At 38.4% G+C, this 25,275-nt stretch overlaps 1 protein-coding gene across 1 annotated transcript; it reads left to right on the forward strand.

Moving 5' to 3' along the window:
• Window positions 1–544: 544 nt before the first annotated feature.
• On the forward strand, window positions 545–2,503 carry LOC122024728 (GDSL esterase/lipase At4g26790-like). The gene is made up of 3 exons (XM_042583400.1): window positions 545–961; window positions 1,436–1,928; window positions 2,116–2,503. The coding sequence occupies exons 1-3, from the start codon at window positions 602–604 to the stop codon at window positions 2,307–2,309; spliced, it is 1,047 nt and encodes a 348-aa protein (XP_042439334.1). The 5' UTR covers window positions 545–601; the 3' UTR covers window positions 2,310–2,503.
• Window positions 2,504–25,275: the final 22,772 nt, after the last annotated feature.

Consider the following 25,275-nt stretch of genomic DNA (forward strand, 5'->3'; position numbering starts at 1 on the left):
GGGGATGAAAACGGAGATGAAATTCAAAGATGGGGATGAGAATAACAAACCCGTCCCCATCCCACCCCGTTTCCATCCTTACACTGATTGTACCGGTCAATTTACCTGACTTGGCTCATCTGTGTCGACCATATAATTCTTACAGTTTCAGCAGTTTCAATCTGCTCGATATCTTACCCTTATCTGTCTTCCACAGAAAAAAATACCCTTCCTTTAGTTAAATTCCTATAACCAAAAATATCAAGCTCTTGTGAATCAATGGTGTGCATTTCATCATTAATTGGCATGTCCAAGAATGCTAGTTGTCGAAACCCATAAAGAACAATGCCATGAATAAGCATTAATTATAGTCTCCTTTTAACCAACACACAGCTAGAACTCGTCCTATCAATTCCTCAAACTTTTTAGCTCCGGGGTAACGATGAATGACAGACTTTTCTTATTTTTTTAGATATTTAATTTTGATAAATTAATGGATCGGATAAATTGAAACTCGGTGTCAATAAAAAAATTCCTCAAACTTTTTAAATACCTATTCAAAGATAACCAGTCCCAACGCAACAATTTCGTTCTTTAATTCGTCACAGGAGGCCGGCGAGGTATGGGAATTCCTGTTATCTTCCTCTTCCTCTACTACGTGGCCTGTCTCGCCGCCGCTTCTCCTAACATCCCCGCCGTCATCGTCTTCGGCGACTCCACCGTCGACACCGGGAACAACAACCAAGTCGGCACGATCCTGAGGAGCAACTTCCGGCCTTACGGCCGCGACTTCTTTGGCGGCCGCCCCACCGGCCGCTTCTGCAACGGGCGCCTTGCTCCCGACTTCATCTCCCAGGCGCTCGGCTTGCCGCCCCTCGTCCCAGCCTACCTCGATCCCGAGTACTCCATTGAGGACTTCGCCAAGGGCGTCTGCTTTGCCTCCGCCGGCACCGGCCTCGACAACGCCACCTCCGACGTCCTCGTAAGTCCTCCTCACTGCATTATTTCACCAAACCAATTTAACTGTCAAACTAAAAGTCAATCAAAAAATACATAAAAGATTCAATAGAAAATTCAATTGTTAAAAAAAAAAAGGAAAAAGAAAATGCGGGAAAGGGATTGCGTATGACGTCATGCATTCGCCTCTAAATTTTAAATGTCGGAAATGATAGATTCAACTACCAACTACTACCCGCCGGAAATTTCTGGAAAATATTAAATTCGATTCAACTTCTTAACATCGAGTTAATAAACAAATTTGTAAGTCGAATACTAATTAAGGAAGAAAAAAAACTCAGTTTATTTATGCAAAAAAATGCTCTCTTTAATTGAATGACAGCTAAACCAACTGTCCGCCTCCATTTTCCGGTGCCGTAGTTATTGCCGCATTTAGATCATGCAATCCAGTTAGTTATTCGCTTTATCTGACGCATTGATTCCCTCCATGCACGGCAAGTCTGTGATTCCGCTATGGAAGGAGGTGGAATACTTCAAGGAGTATCGGCGGCGGCTCCAGCGGTACGCCGGCAAGGCGGAGGCAATGCGCATCGTCGGTGAGGCGGTGTACATAATCAGCATCGGCACCAATGACTTCCTGGAGAACTACTACCTGCTGGTCACCGGCCGGTTCCTGCAGTTCACGGTGGAGGAGTACCAGGACTTCCTGATTGACCGGGCGGAGGAGTTCCTCAGGGCCATCTACTGGCTGGGGGCGCGCAAGATCTCATTCACCGGCCTCGGCGCCATCGGCTGCGTGCCGCTGGAGCGGACCACCAACGCCCTCGCCGGTGGCGGCTGCGTCGAGCAGTACAACAAGGCGGCCAGGGGCTTCAACGTCAAGCTGCAGGAGCTTATCGGGCGGCTGTGCGCCACCCTGCCAGGGCTCCGGCTGAGGTACGCGCCGGTCTACGACGGTTTGCTCCACATCATCGCCAATCCCTCCTCCTACGGTATAGACCTATTAAATAAAAGGCTAAATTAATTAATATAAAAAACTTCATAAAAAAGTTGCTTTTTTTTTTAAAATTGCCTTAGTATAAGTTTTATTCTTATGATCTTCTTTCTTTGATACTCTCCCTAAGGGGAGGTTCAGATTGATTTGGTTTGGTTAAACACAAGGAGGTCTAATTAATGTAGGGATTGAGAACGTAGACAGGGGGTGTTGTGCGACGGGCCGCTTTGAGATGGGTTACTTGTGCGACGAGTTGAGTCCATTTACCTGCCCGGATGCGAGCAAATATGTATTTTGGGATTCGTTCCACCCGACCGAGAAGGTTAACTGGCTCATGGCGAAGACAACATTGGAGACTAGTTTGGCTGAGTTCATTTGAGGGATGCATGATTTCTACTACAATTGGATTCATTTTATATTCATCTATCTTAATTTGGATCATTTGACAGGGAAAGGTTTAATTATCACTGATCATATCAAATGTATACGTGTATCATTCAAAAGAGAGATTACATAAATCAGAGTAGAATACTTTCATAAATATCTGCACAATCTTTATGTTATTTGCTCAAACCTCTGTTCATTTAAAGTTTGAGTTCATGGATTGGAATAATTTATTTCATATTTAATTAATAAATTATCCATCTCTTTTTATGTACGAATATGATGCATTATAGCATATATTACCTTAAATTCTGTTTTTTTGGAAACATTTGAAAATATATGTATATATATATATCAGGTGGTTGTTATATAAATTGTTAACTATAATACACAAAAACATAATTAAATAATTTTTCAAACGATGATATTATTTAATATAATAGATAATTATATTTCTATCTTTTTTTTTTAATAAAAAATAGCAATTATTGAAGTTGAGTTTATGTGAATTCATCACCTTGAATTTTGATACTTTCGGATAATAATTAGGAAGATATCTATGGGGCGACATCGAGGTGGTTTGGATATTGACCGTATGAAGCCTATGAGCTAAAGTAAAGCGACATTAAGCGAACATACCAAGCTAAGATAGCTTGTTTCGATTTCTTAATCTTTTTGGTTGCGCAACGGAAACTTAGAAGCAATGCTAACTCATTGAATTTACTTGGTATCCACCTCCTTAAGATGACTAATCCAAAGATCCACACCATGATTACAGCACCCAATATGAAACTTCTCCTTCTCAAAACAACAGTGAAGGTGGAGAAATCTTATACAGTTTACAGCTCTCTCTCTCTCTCTCTCTCTCTCAAATGAAATAGCTCACAAGGAAGAAGAAGAGAGAGATTACAGTTTGTGTGTAGCTTCTCCTTCCTTGGGTAGCTTGAAGATGTAGCAAGGATGAGAGCTTGAGCACTTGAACTTGAGTGCTTGTGAGCAAATGGAACAACCCCCAGGGCGTAGCGCAGACGGTGGGCGCATGGTATCTCTGGCGTAATGGCCAGGGGTCGATTCTCAGGAACTGACGACCTGGGGTTTACCCCGCCATGTGCCTATGACCTGTGTACCTGCATGAACCTCCCTCCATATCCGTGGGGCCGGTACTAGGGGGGCCGCTAAGGTAGCGGATCTACCTTTTTTTTGTGAGCAAATGGAACAGTTGTGTCTGAGTAAGAGATATCTTCAATCGTGTGAAACCCTTTAGAAATAAGCCATTTTTCTTGTCGTTTTGTGATCGGTAATCACTTAAGATTTTTTTTTTATCGCTTAAGAATCTCTAATTTATCTGTTAAACGATCACTTACCCAAATATGCGACAATGATTCATTTATTTGAATCCTAAGCGATTTAGGAGAAGAGCTCAATCACTTATAGGCCTTAAGGAATTAGAGTAGTCGATTTGGTGTGTTTTTACTCGAACATGACTTCTCCAAATCACTTACCCTAATCAATTTGGAAACCTTCTATTTCGAACAGAAAGTTCCATAAGTGATTGCTCTAATCACTTACGGTCTCCAAATCAATTACAGCAATCGATTTGGAAACCTTTTGTTTCAAATAGAAGGTTCTGTAAACGATTGCTCTAATCGCTTATGGTCTCCAAATCAATTACAGCAATCGATTTTGAAACCTTCTATTTTGAACAGAAGGTTCCATAAGAGATTGCTCTAATTGCTTATGGTCTCCAAATCGATTACAACAATCGATTTAGAAACCTTCTGTTTCGAACATAAGGTTTCTTAAGCCATTGCCTAATCTCTTAACACTCGCTTAAGTGATTAAGGGTTTTGGTAAATCAATTGGCATACTGTACCATTTAGCATTTGTACCAATACCAAGTACTTGATGACAGAAAAACCTCTTAATCTTTGGACTTTGTGCTTGGAGGTTCCTCATCTTTGGCTCTTCAGTTACCCAGCATTTGATCTTATGATCTGCTCAGGTTTTACTATTGCCAAGAATTCGATCCTCAACTTCCTTAGACTTCTCTTATCTTACATCTGATATTCCAACCTGCAAGAGCTTCTTTTGCCAAGGATTCGATCCCCGACCTCCTTGAGCTTTTCTTGCCTTGCATCCGATCTTACGACCTATAAAGGCTTCTCTTGTCCTGTAAACTTGCAACTCATGTTAGATCCAACATATGAGCCTAAACTTAAACAATTGTCAATCATCGAAACTTCTTATTTAGGGCATGATTGCACCAACAATCTCCCTCTTTTTAATGTTTGACAATCTATTTAATTTTAGACTAATTTCTAGCATAACATAAAAAATATGTTGTATGAAACTTAAATACAATATTTTCTTCCCTTTTTGCAAATATCAAAAAATAGATATACAAGGGAAGAAAAATAAATAAAAGAAGTGTAGCTACACCTTAAGCCATGCATGCCCAAAGGAACACATGCATATAATCCAGATCTCTATAAGGAAAATAAGAAATGGGTACTCCCCCAAAACAAATTCAAGAAGCATAAACACAATAGGGGCACTCCCCCTAAACACATGCAATCAACTAAGAAAGGAACACTGGGGCACTCTCCTGCCAAAAATTTAAAGATAAAACTAAAATATACATAGAAACAGTCATAAAGAAAGCAAAGTGTCCAAGAAGACCACATACATCCAATAGTCCCTACAATGTAGATACAAAAAACACCATAACATCATCAACGACTGCAAAATTACCACTATCTATTGGAGGAACAATTGCTCCCAAAGTACCAGCACCGGCAACGGAGGCACGCCCAACCAGAGGAGGAGGTTGAATCGGTGGACCGAAAGTCTAGGAATGGATCAAATCATGTAGTGATGTGATATCTAATTGAATATCAGCAAGAACCATTTGAGTGATAACTTGGCCTTGTGTGAGAGTAACAAGCTGCCCATAAATCTGTGTCATCTCCATATCACTGTCCACTTGAAACTCCTCAAATCGAGTGTCCATAGTCTCCTAAAGTTGAAGGAGATGAGCCTGGACATCATCCTCAAACTTAAACGTGTTAGACCTAGCCTCCACCTTAGCATTAGCTTCTGCAGGCCTTGTCGCCTGCTGCCTTTGTTGATGCACTCCCCAATGAAGATTATTGCCCTCAGGCATAATGTGAGACAAGGAGAAAGAGCATGGAGAGATCCTCGAATACTTCCACGTCACTACAACAAAAACTGCAAACGACAACGGATATTATCCGTTGTCGTAGGGTCAAAAAACCGTTGTAACTGAGGGCGTTGTAGAATGTATTGCCCTACGACAACGGTTTTGAATCCGTTGTCTTTGTAGACATTTGACAACGGTTTTTATCCGTTGTTGTTTATATGCTCAAAATTTGTTTACGAAGGATACGACAACGTTTTAAAACCGTTGTGGTAGATAATTTCAACAATAGAAATAAACCGTTGTGGTAGACTCTTTTTACAACAGATTAATTTTAAAACCGTTGTGGTAGATAATTTTAATATATTTTACAACAGATAAAACTGTTGTCTTTTATCACTTTTTATATATAAAAAAATCCGTTGTGGTTACGTACTTTTTACAATATTTCTAACCGTTGTCTTTAATGTTCATGTTGTGACATGATAATAACAAACAACCAATCTTTATTTAATATAAACAAACCACCAATACAAAACTAAATATTTACTACATTGAATCCATGAAAATATTATCTTCAAATTCAAAAATTAACTACACAAGGAAATTAACAAACAACCAAGCTTTAAGCTTCTGCTTCCATTTCAAGGAGGCCTCTTTATGATCCAGAATTCTCTTCTTCTTCTCTTTAATGAATTGTAGGAACTTCTTGCAGTTCATTTGATACTATAGAAGAACAACTTGAAACCTGCATATCCATGACATGATGTAAGGAAGTGCATCTCACAAAGAGAAAAAATTAATGTTAACTCTTCTATGATATCAGGAGTCAAAACACCAGGGATTCAGTGCATCATAAAGCATAATCTTAGTATTTCTAAAATGTAACTACCATATAGTGCTCAATTTTCCTACCATCTATGTTATACATCATGTATAAGTGAGAAAACATTCTAGACAATCATATTGCTAATGTTGAAATTTCAGACAGATACTACATCAATTTTTATCTATAACCACGATAATGACTTTTTGACAACTGCCCTAAGATTATAGTTGGTAAAATAATAGATCCCTGAAGTAAATACCCAGTATTGGAAACAGTAAATTCTGTAAATTTTTCATCTATAAACTAACTTTTGGAAAAATAGCAAAGAATCAGACAGATATGTATGCGTTTGAGAGGTATTGAATACTAAAAGATTCATTAGAAAGAAAATTACACACTAAAGAAGAAATATAGGGTTAAATTTTTACCTTATGCAGATGTGAGAAGGCACACTTGAACAAACAACCAATTCACTTCTTGGAACAGATCAATAGGAATCTCTGTCACACAGATGCAAAACATGCTTAGAACCTGTAGACTTTTAACACTATCAAGTGCAAACTAAATGGCTGAAGAAAAGGCATGTAAATGTAACAAAATCCAGCAAATTTGCAAGTGTATTTAAAGGAAAGAACTGTCATGTATCTGCAAATGAAAATTTGAAAGAACTTCCAGAGTCAAATATAGAGCAGAATAAGACTAAGGCGTCTAGCTATTATAATAGTGGATCTCCCCAACATGAGAATATCCAGAGCCTCTTGAACAACCTTTTCGGCCTCAAAATCAAGTCCACTTGTGACCTCATCCAGTAGAAGAATAGAAGGATTTGAAAGCACAACACGAGCTATTGAGATTTTTATTTTCTATTCTTCAGTCAATGTTAAACCAGTCCTACCAACCTATATTGCATCATGTTCAATAAGTGTAATGCAAAATAGAATATCAAATGAGACTCACCCAAAATTAAACATGATCAAAAGACAAGCTCAAAATTAAACATGTGCAAGATCAACCTGAGTTTCGTATCCCATTTCAAGAGAAGTTATGAAATCATGTGCATGAATTGTTTTAGCAGCTTCTTCAATCTGATTAGATGTAGCAGATATTCCATAAGTTATATTATCCTTGATGCCCAAACTTAACAAAGTTGGTTCCTGGGTAACTAGTCCAATTTGGCTTCTCAACCATTCCAACTTCAGATGTTTTATATCTCCCCATCCAATAGAACTTCACCTGCATCAAGAAATCAAGATGAAACTGTCAAGCATCAATGAAATGTACATTAGTGTATGATAGGAAAACATAGTCAAAGAAGACAAACCTAAGGTAAGATCATAGAAACGCTCCATAAGAGGAATTATACTACTTTTTCTAGAATCATTCCTACCAACAAGGGCCACAATTTTTCTAGCACGTACATTTTGGTAAAAGCCACTCAGTATGAGAATTTCTGGACGTGAAAGATAGCTGAAGTAAACATTCCTGAACTCAATATTTCCTTGCATTGTAGCTAAGGTACTTCCATCCTGATTAAGAGAAGAATTTGAACAGCTTATCATCTCACAAAGTTTGTAAGCAGCAATTCTCCCTTGCTCAAATGAATAGAAATTGATAGACGCTTGATTAAGTCCCCTGAAAATGACAGACTTAATGAGAACAAAAGATATCCTAGAGAGAAAATGAAAAGATATACTGGAGATGAATGTAGATTTCATAACAAAGCTTACTTACAGGCTACTCAAAATTACAGCAAACAAAGCTGTAATAATTTCTCCACCATTAGCCTTTCTATTCGAAATCAGGAACCTCCCAAACCAAAGTTGTAAAGCACAAGAACATATAGCAATACCATATGTGAAGTCAAGACCAAGGCCTTGCACTAGACTAAAATTGTACGGTTGAACTACAAAATACGGCTAAGTTGTTGAATTTCCCAAATACGGCTAAGTTGTTGAATTTCCCAAATACGGCTAAGTTGTTGAATTTCCCAAAGTTCCTTCTTATCTATGTAGTAGATAGTCGGTGCTTCACCATCGATTTTTCTGGATGCTTGTCTGGACAGGTCTTTTATTTGAGCTCCCTTCCTGTCTTTGAAGGAGCTGTTTTGTGTGGCTACCAAGATAATTATATTATCCAGTACTCTGGAAGTGCCTCATGAATTTCTTCCTCCCCTGCATTTCTTCCTCTCTTGCAGACACCAAATTGAAAAATAAAACATTGAATATAATAGACTCTTTGTAACTTCCTCTTCCAAGAAGTTAAGGTTTTGTTTTGTCACAATTTGGCACACGTCATAGTATGTTGAGATTTAATCTTATAGTATTTAATTTTGTCACCCGCTAGTTTAATTATTTCTAAATATAAATATAATGTATCAATTAAAAGTCAACTGAACTAATATATAATAAGTTTACTATACCGAAATGGTTGTTGCATCACTTAGAACATAACTTTTGATTAAAAAAATGCTTTCATATTGGCTTTGAGAAGATAAACAAAATGGGAATATTTGCTAGTATTGTTACCTTCGACTCTCTCTTAATTGTGTGCGCTCGTCGAAGGTACTTTTGGGGTCATAACAACCAAGTAGAAACTCCCAAGCTTCTCCTTTTATTGTCGGATGAACTCCCTAACACAATGATATAAAATAAATTACGCTAATGTTCACTAATAGTAATATGTGTAACAAATCACTCACCCCTCTTTGTATCCTCCTAAGAACTCTTGCAATGTCCAAATGTCCCTCTTCTGAGAACGAAGAATGCCACCGTCTTCCACTAAGCGTTTTTCCGGGCTGAATTGATAGAAGAACAACCTTTAACACTTGATGAAAAGCATAAACATTCAAAGAAAGATGACACATGCATTAGAATGTTCATCTTGAAGACCTAGATCCTTTAAAATAGAACTATGTTTGCATTTTGATGTGCTCGACATGGGGCTCCCTGTTTTGTTGCATGCTAAAGAAGGAAAGGAATGAAGGGGTAAAAAAACTTCATCATACAATCGTTGTTTGTTTCACCTAAACAGCAGGATGGAAGGAAGTGGTTAAGGAATGGAATTGCATTCTTCCTCTTCTTCTCAGTTATCTTCCGACTAAACAAGAGAAATCAATCATTTGATTTAATTTCTTTCCTTCTCTTATTTTCACCTAAATAAATGATGCAAAATATAGGGGGAAAAAATCGAGGGAGAAGAGAAACTAATAGTGGGCTTGAAATGAGAAGCGAGAACCTCATCCCGACAATCTGGCCTGATAGGGTAGAACTCCTCGGGTTCGCCCCAATCCTCCGGAACCGATCTACAATAGCTGAACATTCTTCAAATTTAGATCTAGCAAAACCTAGAAACTTTGGCAGAAAACACAGTTAGTTGTTCAGCGCCTCGATCTCCGCCCTTCCTACACAAGAACAAACTGATGAATAACTCACCATGGTGGTAGTGAGACAAGAGAGCAATAACAACGAAGAGGAAGACGGTGACAGCGACGACGAGAGGCGGATCAAGCTTCGACTACGACAGGTTGAAGGGAGGATCCCATGGCTTGGGGTCGTGCTTCGGAAGGCCGTCGCAATGGCAGAGGAGGAAGTCGACTAGGGTTTTGAGGCACTTGCAAATCTCGCGCAAGCGCTCCATTTGGTGTCATGGCGTGAAGAGATAGTCGAGGAGAGGAAAGAAAAATGGCTTAGGGTTCGGGAACGCTAAGGGGAAAACACGGCGCGAAAAGATTTTTGCAGAGAGGTAAAGCAAAACTGCGAGGGGAAATGACGAAACAAATAAAGCCAAAGACAACGACTTTATTAAAACTGTTGTCGTAGCCCCTAAAAAAGCGCTTAAAGACAACGGTTTTAGAAAACCATTGTAAAAAGTGTTGTTGATTCAAAAAGAAATCGCTTAATGACAGCAGTTTTCCCAAAACAGTTGTCTTTTATATTTAATGGGGAGTTCAAAGACAACGGTTTTGGCAAAAACCGTTGTCTTTGAGCAAATACGCAACGCTTTCTCTTAAAATCGTTGTCGTATGGGTGTTGTCGTTTGCAGTTTTTATTGTAGTGCGTCATCGTAAGTTGGTGACCATGTGACACATCGATTCCCACAGATGTTAGCTACTCAATAATGACATGGCCAAAGGGCATGTGGATCATCCCGTGGACTGATCAAGTGAAGTGGCATGTTTAATGTGATGTTGACATCGAGGGCTAGCTAAAGACATATATAACATGAACATATGCGTGGTATGATGAATGCAAGGGCCATAGTGACAATGGGTAAAATATATTGGAAGCAATCTTGAGAGTCCGTTGAGACCATTATAGGGGATCGGTGGCTGGCTAGAAGGGGGGTTGAATAGCTAGGTCACCCCAACTCCCTTTCTTCTCTACACGGTTAGTTTGCGCAAGCGAAAATACAAAAACTAAAGCAATGAAGGCAAACAAGAATACAAACGCTAACACGATTCCTTTACGTGCTTCGGAGATTGCTTGTTCCTACTCCACGGCGTGTCCTTGAGGTGGACGAACTCTTGATCCTTCAATGGTTCAGTTCCGGCAATCTCCGACTAGAGCTTACTCCTTCTCGGTGGAGTACAACCTCTCACAAAGCACTCTTCTTCTTTTATAAGATGGAGATTAAGAGTAGGAAGAAGAGTATGACTTGAAAGCTTTGGACAATGACAAAGGAGTGATTCAACATAATCAGTAACCTCCTTCATGCCCCAAAGCTTTCTATAAATAAGAGGAGAGAGTTAATTATCATATCACCTCATATCGACACCAGTCAACTAGTACTTCCATCAGTCGACTGGTGCTACCGTTGGAGGTAGCCAACGGCTACTTCACATTGCCAACGACTAATTACCAATTTACTGGTCGTTGTTGGCTGAGTGAACAGAATGCTTCTGTTCGCTCCCAGTCGACTATACCAGTTGACTGTCACTTCCAGCAATCGATTGGTCCCGGTTACACACTCACACTCATCATCTCCAGAGTCACCCTTGAAGCCCTCTTCCTCGACCTTCGCCCCTCAGATGCATCCGAGCACGCGGCTCTTCTCCGTTCCATCCTTCACGTTGCCTCGAAGTCTGCTTCCTTCGGCTTCACTCCGTTGCTCCTCGTCCGTGGTCCCTCGAATGCACCATCCTTCACCGATCTCATGGACCGGAGCCATAGGATGAGCTTCCCCAAGCTTAGCCGCACCAAGCTCCTCATGTGTGTTTCACCAAGTCATGCATGACTCAAACACATATCAAACCAATATGAAACCTTGTTGGATCGAGAAGCGCTAGAGGGGGGGGTGAATAGCGCTCGTGGCTATTTCGTTCGATTCGTAAAACACTAATCGAGAAAAGTAGCGGAAATAAAAAAGAACACAACGCAAACACAAGGTATTTACTTGGTTCGGAGCCTGTGGCAACTCCTACTCCAAGGCCCACGCTCGTTGAGCATTTACGTTGGGCAACAACTATAATTTCGAAAAGGATTACAAATTTTAAGTACAATTCACAATAATTAAATATACCAACGACAATAGAAATGACCATTTCTGAGCTCCGGGTCGTCGGCGTCAAGTTGTAGCTTCGTCGAAACTTCTTGTTAGCAGCTGGTTGCGTAAGGATTGCTTGGAAGGTGATATACTAGACTGCTGCTCGAGACCTCCTTTTATACACTGCTGAAGGCGCCTTAAAGCCCATCCGAGGTGCCTCCAACCCGCCGAGTCAGCCGCGTGGATCAGCACTGATCCGGTCTCACCTCATCCACTTGAAGGTGCCTTCAAGCCACTCCAAGGCACCTCCAAGCTCTGGTCCAAGGCGCCTCCAGCTCTGCTGCGCTGACTTCTTCTGGCTTGCACCTGAGGCGCCTCCAAGCTCCATGGAGGCGCCTCAGACACTGTTCATCCGAGGCCAAGTGTGCTCTTTTGTCCTTGCACAACGTGTTAGTCCACAAAATACACATATACCCTGCAAGACAAGGTTAGCACACATAGATATGATAAGAAAGGTGTTTGACAGTCTCTGGACTGTTCGGGTCTGACTTCGGATTTCCAACCGGAAACCCTAGGTTGACCCGACGCCTACTGTTCCCTCTGCGGGGAACGCGTCCTCACCTACTCTGTTGGTGCAGCGGAGGCCGGCAAGAGGGGGGTGAATTGCTGAAAACACAAAATAAAAATACCCTCCTCGGATTTCAACTCAATTAATGCAATAGTAAATAAAGTAAAGGCAGAAATAAAATTAAACCAAGCAAGGAAATAGAAATTAAGTAGAAAATAGGATTTAACCTGGTTACAACCAAGGAGGTTGTTAATCCAGAGCAGTAAGAAAAAGATCAGTAGAAAAATCTCCTTTGCTGAAGGCGGAGAAGCCTTTTACACTTTGGAAGCTTAGAACTATTGCTAGGAATGGCTACACAATGATTGCTTGAGTTGTTATTGAATTCCTAGCTCCAGGGGCCTTTTTATAGCTCCTGGAAAGTCTATCTCGAGGGTCCAAGGCGCCTCCAACAAGGTTTAAGGCACCTCCAACTCGATCTGCGGATAAAACTTTATCCGCAGCGTTAAACTGGACTGCTCAAGGCGCCTTAAACAATCATTCAAGGCGCCTTCAATGTGTTTAAGGCGCCTTCAATGTGTTTAAGGTGCCTTCAAGGTTACTGCTACAGTAATTTCAGCCTCTTTTGTCTTCTTTTCTTCTTCTCTTTAGCTTCCGAAGCTCCGTTCTTTTGGGTGATTGCGACCAACCGGAATAGGGCTCACCCGAACCCAATTCCCGGCCTTCTCCTCGAGCAGCCTTCCATCCCGGCTTAACGTCCCTCGAACGCCGCGCACGCTCTTCACGCCCACCGGAGTACTCTTCCGCAGCTCTCTCGTCCATCGGACGCACCGAGCCCGTCGGCTCCCTTCCCGTGCCGTCCTTCTTGCTAGTTGCGTCTTCCGCTCGACTTCCTGTGTTCCTAAGCTCCTGCACACTCAGACACAGGGATCAAACACAGCAGGACCTAACCAACTTGGTTGATCACATCAAAACTACCACGGGGTCCAACAATCTCCCCCTTTTTGATGTGCATCAACCCAAGTTCAAGTTAGGGTAAAAATAGACATAAAAAGTAATTTTAAAGAAAATTACTAAACTAACAAGTTAAGCATAATTTTTTGCAATTAGTAAAATTGCAACACTTTGCAACAATAATAACAGAAATGTTAAATTTTTCTAACTCCCCCTAAACTTATACTTTTCTCTCCCCCTTTGATCACAGCAAAAATGGGGTTAAAAAAAAACTAAGTTAAGTGAAATGTATAGAAATTTAAAAAATTCTCAGTCAAAATGAATTTTTCCCAAAAAAAATTTCTAAGTCAAATTTTAAAAAAAATTCTAAGTCAATAAAAAATTTCTAAGTCAAATTGAAATTTTTGAATTTTCACAATCTGACTTTTTAGAATTTTAAAAAGATTTAAAAACTTTTAAAGCATTATATAATGCTAGTTTAATGCTTTTTCAGAAAGTTAATTAAACACTTTCTTTCAATATTTTAGCTTCCAGGTCGTGGCGAGGCACTAGGCCTTCTTGGTTATTGGAGCAACAACCACTTCCTTAGACAAAGCTTCCATAAAGAATTTCAATATTTAATTTTCTCACTGTAAGCTTTTAATTTTTGAAAAATTAATTAAGCACAGATGTTGGAACCCAATAGAGGTTCCTACCTACAGAGTTATTCAGATACTTAGGGGGTACATAATTTTTGGGTATCCTTCTAAGCTGACCCTGATGGTTTCTAATATACCAGTTCAATTTTCCATAAACTTTAATTTTTGAATTTGGAAATCTATTTAAACATGTACTATTTCTTAATTTCTCAATTTCTAATTTTAGATTTTTATTTTCAGATTTCAAATTTTTATTTTCTTTTTCTAATTGATCTAATTCTTTAGACAAAGCTTTAATAAACTCAAAAGACTGTTTAGAGTTTAGGGCACGTACCTTACTTACCTCATCTTGCGATGTTCCCCCTTCATCATTGCTTTCTCCTTTTGATGTTCCTCCCCCTTCATCATTGCTTTCTCCTTCTGATGTTCCTCCCCCTTCATCTATGCTCATTTCTGAGCTAGACGTTTCTTCTAGCTGATGGTTGGCCATCAGTGCTAGTCCCGAGAATTCTTCGATGTCTGACTCGGAGGATGATGAATCTGACCAAGTAGCCTTCAGGTTCTTGTGCTTGGAGGATTCTGGTTTCTTGCTTTTTGATTTTTCCCTTTCTTTCTCCTTTCTCTTTAATTTCGGGCAGTCATCCTTGATGTGCCCTTCTTCGTTGCAGTTGTAGCAGCGAACCGTCCTTTTTCTTTGTTGATGCCTCTTTTTCTGCGGTCTAAATTTATTAGAATTAAAAAACTTATTGAACCGTTTTACCAGTAGTGCTGCTTCGGATTCATCGACCGAGACTTCGAGTCGAACCGATTACTTTGCTTTAGAGCTATGTTCGACCGGTCTTCTCTACTCCATTTGGCTCAAACTCGAGATTCGTGAAGTTCAAAAGTCGAAAATAACTGTTCTAACGCTTACCTCGAGGTCCTTAGAGATGTAGTATGCATCTACTAAGGAGGCCCACTGGAGTTCTCGGGATTGAGCGCGTCCTGATAGAGTCCCGGTTGGTTACCTCTTCCAAGGTTCGTTAGTTGCATTATCAGCTCCTTGATTCTCGCCGAGTTGCGCTACCTTCTCGCCATGGTTCATCCGGAGGTTCGTCAACCGGTTCGGAGGATGTCGCGCTTTGCTAGCTTCGCCGGAGGTACCTTCAAGTTCCAGAATTTTTCCCAGAGATCTTTCATGGAGTCGTAGCTTCCGATCCGTTTACCGTTCGAGCCGCAAAAATCGCTTTTCATCCGTTGGCGACGAAATCTGCTTGCTTCTTTTTGCTCCACGTGTTTTCTTCTTTGTCTTTAGGAGCTGCAAAACCATATTTCATAGTAATTAAAATATCAAAGTCTGTTTTAAAAAATACCTCCATTTTGCGCTTCCATGTGGCGAAGTCTCCGTCGAACTTCGGGGGATGGATGTTCGCTCCGGCCATCGTCTTGATCGTAGTGCTTCAGTTGGCGGTTAGTCCTTCTGAGGCGATCAGGCTCTGATACCACTTGTTGGTGCAGCGGAGGCCGGCAAGAGGGGGTGAATTGCTGAAAACACAAAATAAAAATACCCTCCTCGGATTTCAACTCAATTAATGCAATAGTAAATAAAGTAAAGGCAGAAATAAAATTAAACCAAGCAAGGAAATAGAAATTAAGTAGAAAATAGGATTTAACCTGGTTACAACCAAGGAGGTTGTTAATCCAGGGCAGTAAGAAAAAGCTCAGTAGAAAAATCTCCTTTGCTGAAGGCGGAGAAGCCTTTTACACTTTGGAAGCTTAGAACTATTGCTAGGAATGGCTACACAATGATTGCTTGAGTTGTTGTTGAATTCCTAGCTCCAGGGGCCTTTTTATAGCTCCTGGAAATCTTATCCCGAGAGTCCAAGGTGCCTCCAACAAGGTTTAAGGCGCCTCCAACTCGATCTGCGGATAAAACTTTATCCGCAGCGCAAACGGTCAAACTGGACTGCTCAAGGCGCCTTAAACAATCATTCAAGGCGCCTTCAATGTGTTTAAGGCGCCTTCAATGTGTTTAAGGCGCCTTCAAGGTTACTGCTACAGTAATTTCAGCCTCTTTTGTCTTCTTTTCTTCTTCTCTTTAGCTTCCGAAGCTCCGTTCTTTTGGGTGATTGCGACCAACCGGAATAGGGCTCACCCGAACCCAATTCCCGGCCTTCTCCTCGAGCAGCCTTCCGTCCCGGCTTAACGTCCCTCGAACGCCGCGCACGCTCTTCACGCCCACCGGAGTACTCTTCCGCAGCTCTCTCGTCCTTCGGACGCACCGAGCCCGTCGGCTCCCTTCCCGTGCCGTCCTTCTCGCTAGTTGCGTCTTCCGCTCGACTTCCTGTGTTCCTAAGCTCCTGCACACTCAGACACAGGGATCAAACACAGCAGGACCTAACCAACTTGGTTGATCACATCAAAACTACCACGGGGTCCAACATACTCCTCTAAGGAGATTTACCTATTGCCAGCACGATCCTCCAGATCGACTGGACATTTGCTCGGCGCTCGATGCTTCCGGACTTTCTGCTGGACGCCTGCTCCCCGGTCCATCCAGTCTTCCACCTGGTTCACGACACTAGGACTTTTCACCTAGGGTTACCACCCCCTAGGACTTTTGCCTGAAGCCCTCGACCCGCCAAGACTTTTCGCATTGGGTTACCACCCCCTATGACCTAGGGTTACCACCCCCTAGGGTTTTTCACCTGCCTAACTGCAGTTAGGACCTTTGCCTAAGCACACTTAGGACTTTCCTGCAAGCTCATTCAAACTGTTAGATCACAAACCAACTTAACTTTGAATCCTTTGCCATTATCAAAACATGGGTTTGATTGTCGGATGCTTCCGACACGAACAATCTCCCCCTTTTTGATTATGGCAACTCAAATTCAAAGTTAAGTAAAAACAAGCATAAGTAAACAGATGCATAAGTAACAATTTTTTAAAGTTGTAGTGTAAGCAAGCATAAGTAAACAATTTTAGACGCAAACAAAGCTTAAGCTAAAACTTTAAAATGTAAGGTTCCCCCTTAATTAGAGCTTACTTTTGAATCTTACTTTTGAATTTTATGCTACTCTCCCCCTTTGCCATATATCAAAATACAAGGAGAGTAAAAAGAAAAACCATAGTACTAGGTGTGTTTGAAAAGCTTTTGAAAAACATGTTTAGTCATACCTTAAAAAATACTTAGGTTTTTAGAAGACATGTTCTTGTAAGACTTTTAACTAAGTGAAAAAGTAATTGTCATAAATTATTTCAACTTTGGAAAAATAACTTAGCTAATTTTGTGATATCAAAGCACTTAGTTAAATTTGAAAAGCTTTTTGAGAAATACTTAGCTTAATTTGAAAAGCTTTTTGACAAAATACTTAGTGTTTTCAACAAAAACTTAGCAAAACTTAACATTTGAAAATAATTACTTTGAGAAACACTTAGCTAAATTTTCAAAAATACTTCAAAAAAATACTTAACTAAACTTAAGCTAAATTTGAAAAGTTTTAGTTTAAGTACTTAACTTAAAAGGATATACATCAGAGCTTAGCTTATGTACTTAGCTTTGAAAACATTTAGCCTTTTAGAAAAATTTAAATTTTAAAGCCAGGTCACAGATAGTTTGTATTTTTGAAGACAAGTCAAAAATAGTTTTTAATTTTGAAGTCAAATAAAAAATAATTTTTATTTTAAAGATAAGTCAAAAACAATATATATATATATATATATATATATATATATATATATATATATATATATATATATATATATATATATATATATATATATATATATATTAAAATATATTCTTGGGGGAAAAAAATTTTCGCTCCCCCTAAATTAATGTCTATAGTCCAAGTATGTATTTAAAAGTAATTATTTTCCTAATTTTTTCATCTCACCCATTCTAGGTTATCAAGCATGTTCAACTTATGAGTGAGTGTGAGATGGAGTTAACTTCATTTAAAATTATTGAAAATATAAGTTAGAATTCCAAATAAGTAAATCAATATATTAAGTGCGATCATGATTTCGAAAGTAAATTAATATATTAAGTGCGATCATGATTTTGAAAGTAAATTAATATATTGAGTGCGATCATGATTTCGAATAATTTTTTTTTAAAATGATTTTTCAATAATTTTTCAAATGATTTTTAAATAATTTTTCAAATAAATCTTTAAATGAATTTTTAAATAATTTTCAGATGAATTTTAGATAATTTTTCAAATGAATTTTTAAATGGTTTTAAAATAATTTTTCAATAATATTTAAAACGATTTTTAAATAATTTTCAAATAATTTTTAAAATAGTTCAAAAGATTTTTTAAAATGATTTTAAAATAATTTTTCAAATAATTTTTAAAATGATTTTTAAATAATTTTTCAAATGAATTTTTAAATAATTTTCAAATAATTTTCAAATAATTTTTCAACAATTTTTAAAATGATTTTTAAATAATTTTTCATTAATTTTTAAAATGATTTTAAAATAATTTTTCAAATGAATTTATTTAAATAATTTTCAAATAATTTTTAAATATTTTTTAAATAATTTTCAAATAATTTTTAAACTGATTTTTAAATAATTTCCAATAATTTTTAAACTGATTTTTAAATAATTTTCAATAATTTTTAAAATGATTTTTAAATAATTTTTCTATCATTTTTAAAATTATTTTTAAATAAATAATTTTTAAATAATTTTCCAAATAATTTTTAAACTGATTTTTAAATAATTTTCAATAATTTTTAAAATGATTTTTAAATAATTTTTCAAATAATTTTAAAAATGATTTTTAAATAATTTTTCAAATGAATTTTTAAATAATTTTTAAATAATTTTCAAATAATTTTTAAACTGATTTTTAAATAATTTTAAATAATTTTTAAAATAATTTTTTAAATAATTTTTAAAATGATTTTTAAATAAATGTTCAAATGAATTTTGAAATAATTTTCATATAATTTTTGAACTGATTTTTAAATAATTTTTCAATAATTTTTAAAATGATTTTTAAATAATTTTTCAAATAATTTTTAAATAAATTTCCAAATAATTTTTAAAATGATTTTTAAATAATTTTTCAAATAATTTTTAAAATATTTTTTAAAATAAATTTTAATAGAAAATTATATATTTGACTTGGTTAAATTTAAAAGATTGCATTAGATTAATTTGAATTGATTTTTAATTTAATCCTTAGTTATCTGACCCGATCTAAATTTCAAATCAGAGAATCTTATAATTTTGTGAGATGAATTGAGTTCAATTATAGGGTATCGGTTAACTTTGTGTTAGATTCAGGTTTAGTTTTGGGCTCAACAAATATACATTATTTGGATAAACTTCTGGGCTTTGGTGAGTCACTTGGACATCATTAAAGTAATCATGCCTTCGAGGTTTTCCAAATAGTCCTATCCACTGAACTTAATACAAAATCTTGGTCTAACTAGTTAAGATCCATAAAGGGTAGCTTCGGTTAGTTCCACTTAGCCAAATGCACCAGATCGAAGCCATATCTTCCTAGACATGCATAGACTAAATTTCCCTAACGTACTATCATCCAAAATTTCACCAGCACCATAGGTCAAGTTAAACTTGTTCCCTTTCTAATTAGTTCTAATTACCCTGCCGGGTAGGATAGTTTTGGAGGTGCTAGCTATTCGGGAGCCTCTGCCTACGTGGTTGATTTACCTTTTTATGATTTAATTTATAACTTAGATTTTTAATTTAATTTAATTTTAATTTTAATTTTTAATGATTTATCTTTTTATTAATACAGTTTTTCTTTTGGCTCCCCCTGGATCATAGCCTCGATATGGTCTATCAAGGTAATATACTTGATCCTTGGGGACCCAATATTGACTAAGTCCAACTTGATTGACCAAGTTGAACTTAGGTACTCATGCTTGGACTACCTTTCTATTTGATCTATTAACGAGTGATAAATATGAGTGGTATTTCCTTTTAGTCTTGAATCCAAGTCTGGATCGGTTGTAAACGACATTTTGTTTTCCGAGAATCAGATTAAGATTCTTGGAACCCAAAGTAAACCGTTCCAACATATCCTTGAGCTCTTTAACTTGAGTTTTCAAATTAGAATTTTCTTCCTCAAGTTGTTGGACTTGGGTTGAATTTCCAATTTGAACTGGCTCAGTTAAAGGACTCGAGTTAGTCACTTCCTTAAGGGCTTTTACCTCCTTTTGAAGTGACTTGACTCGGACGTTGGATTTAGCCAACTTCTTTAGTAAGTAAGGAACTAAATTTTCTGAATCATCTAAATTAATACTAGAAATTAAAGAACTTACAGTGGGTTTAGAACCTTCGAAAACGGATACGGATCCGTGCTTCGCTCGGACTCGGTTCTAGATTCGCTCTCGGTATCCGACTCATATTCAGACTCGGTTTCTACCACAGTTGCTAGTACTGGTAGAGCGAGAAAGCTCGTCGGTTCTTCTTCGTCAGACTCGGACTCGTTTGATGATTCAGACCATGTTGCTTTCAGTGCTTTCTTCATCTTGCTTATTCCTGCAAATAACGTAACACCTTCCTCGGCCGAAGTAGTATCAGTCTGCTCATTTAATTTTAATGAATCGTCTATTAAATTGCACTTACTTACATTCGTATCGGAAATACCTTCGTGTAGCTCGATCAATTTTTGCCACAATTCTTTTGCACTTGAGAAGGGGTCGACGCGGTTCAGCTCCTCATTGGTTAGGTTGCATTGTAGCATGCAAGTTGCCTTGGCATCGACTTCAACTTGTTTCATTATACTAGTGTCCCAGTTGATGCATGAGATGAGTTCTCCAATGCTATCACGTGGAAGCTCAAGTCCAGTCTAGATAATGATCCACATCTCAACTTGCGTCTTGAGATGATATTCCATCCGGTTCTTCCAATAGCCAAAATCCTTGCCGGGAAAGAGTGGCGGGCGGACCGTGCTAAAACATTCTTGGAAAGCCATTGAAAATCTTGCACACAAATAAAACAAAAAATCTATTCCAAGACTAGGTCTTGGATTAGTAGTGTGGGAGAAAAATAAAAATAATAATTCAGGAATTTCAAGAAAAAATAATAAAATATTATTAAAATAATATAAAAAATATTACCACAAATTTTTGAAAATGCGATATTTCACTAATACGGACCAGTGGTGAAAAGATGACAGTGAATTTTTCGAAATTAATTTTGGAGGGGAAAAATGAAAGGCGTAAGGTTTTATTTTTACCTTAAACGAACGAAAAAGTGACGAAAAAAATGCTCGAACGGTAGTTGTACCAATTCAGAGCAACCCTGCTCTGATACCAATTGTTGGACCGAGAAGCACTAGAGGGGGGGGGGGGGGGGGGAATAGCGCTCGTGGCTATTTCGTTCGATTCGTAAAACACTAATCGAGTAAAGCAGCGGAAATAAAAAAGAACACAATGCAAACACAAGGTATTTACTTGGTTCAGAGCCTGTGGCGACTCCTACTCCAAGGTCCATGCTCGTTGAGCATTTACGTTGGGCAACAACTATAATTTCGAAAAGGATTACAAATTTCAAGTACAATTCACAATAATTAAATATACTAACGACAATAGAAATGGCCGTTTCTGAGCTCCGGGTCGTTGGCGTCAAGTTGTAGCTTCGTCGGAACTTCTCGTTAGTAGATGGTTGTGTAAGGATTGCTTGGAAGGTGATGTTTTGAGCTGCTGGTCGAGACTCCATTATAAAAGGTGTTCAAGGCGCCTTAGACCCTAAGTTTTATCCCGCTTCGATCGCTGTCGATCAGGATTTGACCGCTGCTCATTATCCACCTGAAGACGCCTTCAATGCCGCTCCAAGGCGCCTTCGAGCAGTGATCCAAGGCGCCTTCAGTCCCTATGAAGGTGCCTCCAGCTCCTCTGGACAGCTGTCTTCGACTTGCACCCGAGGCACCTCCAAGCTCCATGGAGGCACCTCGGACATTGTTCATCCGAGGTGAAAGTTGCTCCTTTGTTCCTGCAAAATGTGTTAGTCCCAAACATATATCCTGCAAAACAAAGTTAGCACACGATAGACATAGTAAATAAAATATTGATAGTCTCTGGACTATCCTGGGTCTGACTTCGGATTTCCAATCAGAAACCCTAGGTCGACCCGATCCCTACTGTTCCCTTTGTGGGGAACGCGCCCTCACCTACTCCTCTCAGGAGAGTTACCTGTTGCCAGTGTGATCCTCTGGATCGACTGGACTTTTGCTCAGTGCTCGATGCTTCCGGACTTTCTGCTGGACGCCCGCTCCCCGACCCGTCTAGTCTTCCACCTAATTCGCGACACCAGGACTTTCCACCTAGGGTTACCACCCCCTAGGACTTTTGCCTAAAGCCCTCGACCCACAAAGACTTTTCGCATAGGGTTACCACCCCCTAGGGTTTTCTACCTGCCTAATCTCAGTTAGGACTTTTACCTAAGTACACTTAGGACTTTCCTGTAAACTCATTCAAATTGTTAGATCACAAACCAACTTAACTTTGAATCTTTTGCCATTATCAAAACGCGGGTTTGATCGTTGGATGCTTCCGGCACCAACATACATGACCCGTTGGCGGCGACTAGGGTCAGCGGCATACGGAGGACAGCTATGGATGAGGCCATAATAGTTGGAAAATTATTTTTTTTTTCATATTTATTGCCTTTATGTGCTGTGATGTTTATGCTTTTGTGTGCATGTGTGATAAGTGTGCATGTTAAAATTCCTCGATTTAAATAACTAAGTGGGAGAGGAATTATTTATTTAAATTGCATGATCTACATTACTGGTTTGTAAGTGATGCATTCAAACTTGCGCGTTGGCTTTAAGTGTCTTCCTCCACATCGGATGAGTTTGTTTGCAGATCACTAGATCAAACTTCCTCTATGGATGATTATAGGAAATTATTTAGGTTTGTGTGATCTTCTCCATCTGAAGGGGCACAATCATAATTAATGGACTAAGTATCAAGTAATGGTATACACTTAGGCACATTTAATAGTATCCTCTCCGTCGGAGTCACTGCTATTATTTTGTGTGACTAAAGACAACCCAACTATTAATTTTATTTGTCATAAAGTTAGGTTGACAAGATAATAAAATTAATGGGTAAAACCTCTTCTTACAAATGTTTGAATTATTATACGTCCACACTGTCGTGGCATACGAAATTCATGGTTTTTTGAGATGTTGGTGAATTTAAATTATATTGTTAGAGGAATCAATATTATTTTAAATTCTAAAGTTTTGGCCAAGTATTTTATTTTTTGATTCTCAGGATTTCAAAATAGCTTTCAATCCTCTCGCTGTTATTTTAAAAGAAAACAAATTTACTGGTCCCAATTATATTGATTGGAAATGAAACTTAGACATTATCTTAACTGCCGAGGGATACAAGTTCGTACTTTATGAGATCTGCCCTAACGTGCCTAATAGCGATTCTAGTGAAGAGGAGATTGATAGGCATAGGAAATGGGTCAAGGCAGATAAGATGGCGCGATGTTACATTTTAGCTTCTATGTAAAATGTTCTGCAACATTAGCATCAGGCCTTACCCACTGCCTATGAGATGATGCTCAATCTCAAGGAACTCTTCGTACACCAGAATCGGGCTACCAGGCAGGAGGCCATGAGAAACTTAATAACGATCACCATGACTGAGGGGACACTCGTAAGGGATCATATCCTCCAGATAATGGCTCATTTGACGAACTATCCTTGTAGAAACGAGAACAATAAAGGTATATCTTATTCATTAGTCGTCGAAACATGTTTAGCGGTGTTATCTACCTGTACCTGGTGTGTAGATACGGGAGCCACTGATCATGTCTGCAATTCATTGCAGGGGTTCCAGGAAACCCGACAACTACATGAAGGGAAAATCACCATCTATATAGGTAATGCTACGAAAGTGACGTCTGTTGCAGTGGGAGATGTTTATTTATATTTTGATAAGAATAAAATATTAATTTTAAGAAATTATCTTTACGTACCATGTTTTAAAAAGAACTTGATTTCAGTTTCTAAATTACTTATGGATGGATATTCTGTTTCTTTTGATGACAAATTAGTTGTTAAGAAAAATAGGGTGGTTATCTATTCTGGTACGTTAGTTGGTAATTTGTACACTCTTAATCCAATAACTCCCACGATACAACAAATAAAAATTAATAACACATCTTCTAATTCTAATAAAAGAAAGCAACCTTCGGAAATGAACCAAACATATCTTTAGCATCTAAGGCTAGGTCATATTAACTTGAGTAGGATTCAAAGGTTAATAACCGATGTACCTTTGGGTTCATTAGTGGTGGAAAACTTACCAACCTGCGAGTCTTGCTTGGAAGGAAAAATGACCAAGAGACCTTTTAAGGCCAAGGGGTATAGAGCCAAAGAAGTGTTAGAAATGGTTCATTCTGATTTATGTGGACTATGACTATCCAGGCAAGAGCTGGTTTTGAATATTTTGTCTCTTTTATAGACGACTATTCGAGATATGGGTACATTTACTTGATGGGCCATAAGTCTGAGTGCTTTGATATGTTCAAAGAGTACAAGGCTGATGTGAAAAAATGTCATGGTAAAAGTATCAAGACACTATGGTCTGATCGTGGTGGCGAGTACCTCTTAGGAGAGTTTAGAAGTTACTTATCAGAGGCCGAGATTCAATCCTAACTGTCAACACCTGGTACACCCCAACAGAATGGTGTGACAAAATTAAGGAATAGGACTCTTATGGAAATGGTTAGATCAATGATGAGTTATTCAGAATTACCAAATTCGTTTTGGGGATATGCTCTGGAAACGGCAGTGTACATTCTGAACCTGGTAGCTTCTAAGGCAGTACCCTCTATACCCACAGAATTGTGGAATGGGCATAAGCCTAGTTTGAAACACATTCGGATTTGGAGTAGTCTAGCACATGTGCTAAAAGGAGATGCTGATAAGTTGGAATCACGTACAAAAGTTCACTTGTTTGTCGATATCCTAAAGGAACAAAAGGTGATTTATTTTATAGTCCTAAATATCAGAAGGTTATTGTAAGCACTAATGCTCGATTTTTAGAAGAGGACTATGTGATGAACCACAAGCCCATGATTAAAATTGTTCTTGAGGAAATAAGAGAAGACATGCCTACTTTAGTACCAACGGTACAAGATGAGATACCACAAGAAACTGCAACACGTGTCACAAATGATGCAAAATTACAAGCAGTGTCTTGTGGTAGTGGGAGGGTTGTTCGACAACCTGATAGATTCATGTTTTTGGGAGAGACTTCGGACTTGATCCCTGGTGAATATGAATCTGATCCCTGGACATATGATGAAGCACTCCAAGATAAAGATGCAGCATCTTGGTAAAGTGC

This window comes from Zingiber officinale, chromosome 9B (genome assembly GCF_018446385.1).
Source record: "Zingiber officinale cultivar Zhangliang chromosome 9B, Zo_v1.1, whole genome shotgun sequence".
NCBI classification, from domain to species: Eukaryota; Viridiplantae; Streptophyta; class Magnoliopsida; order Zingiberales; family Zingiberaceae; genus Zingiber; species Zingiber officinale.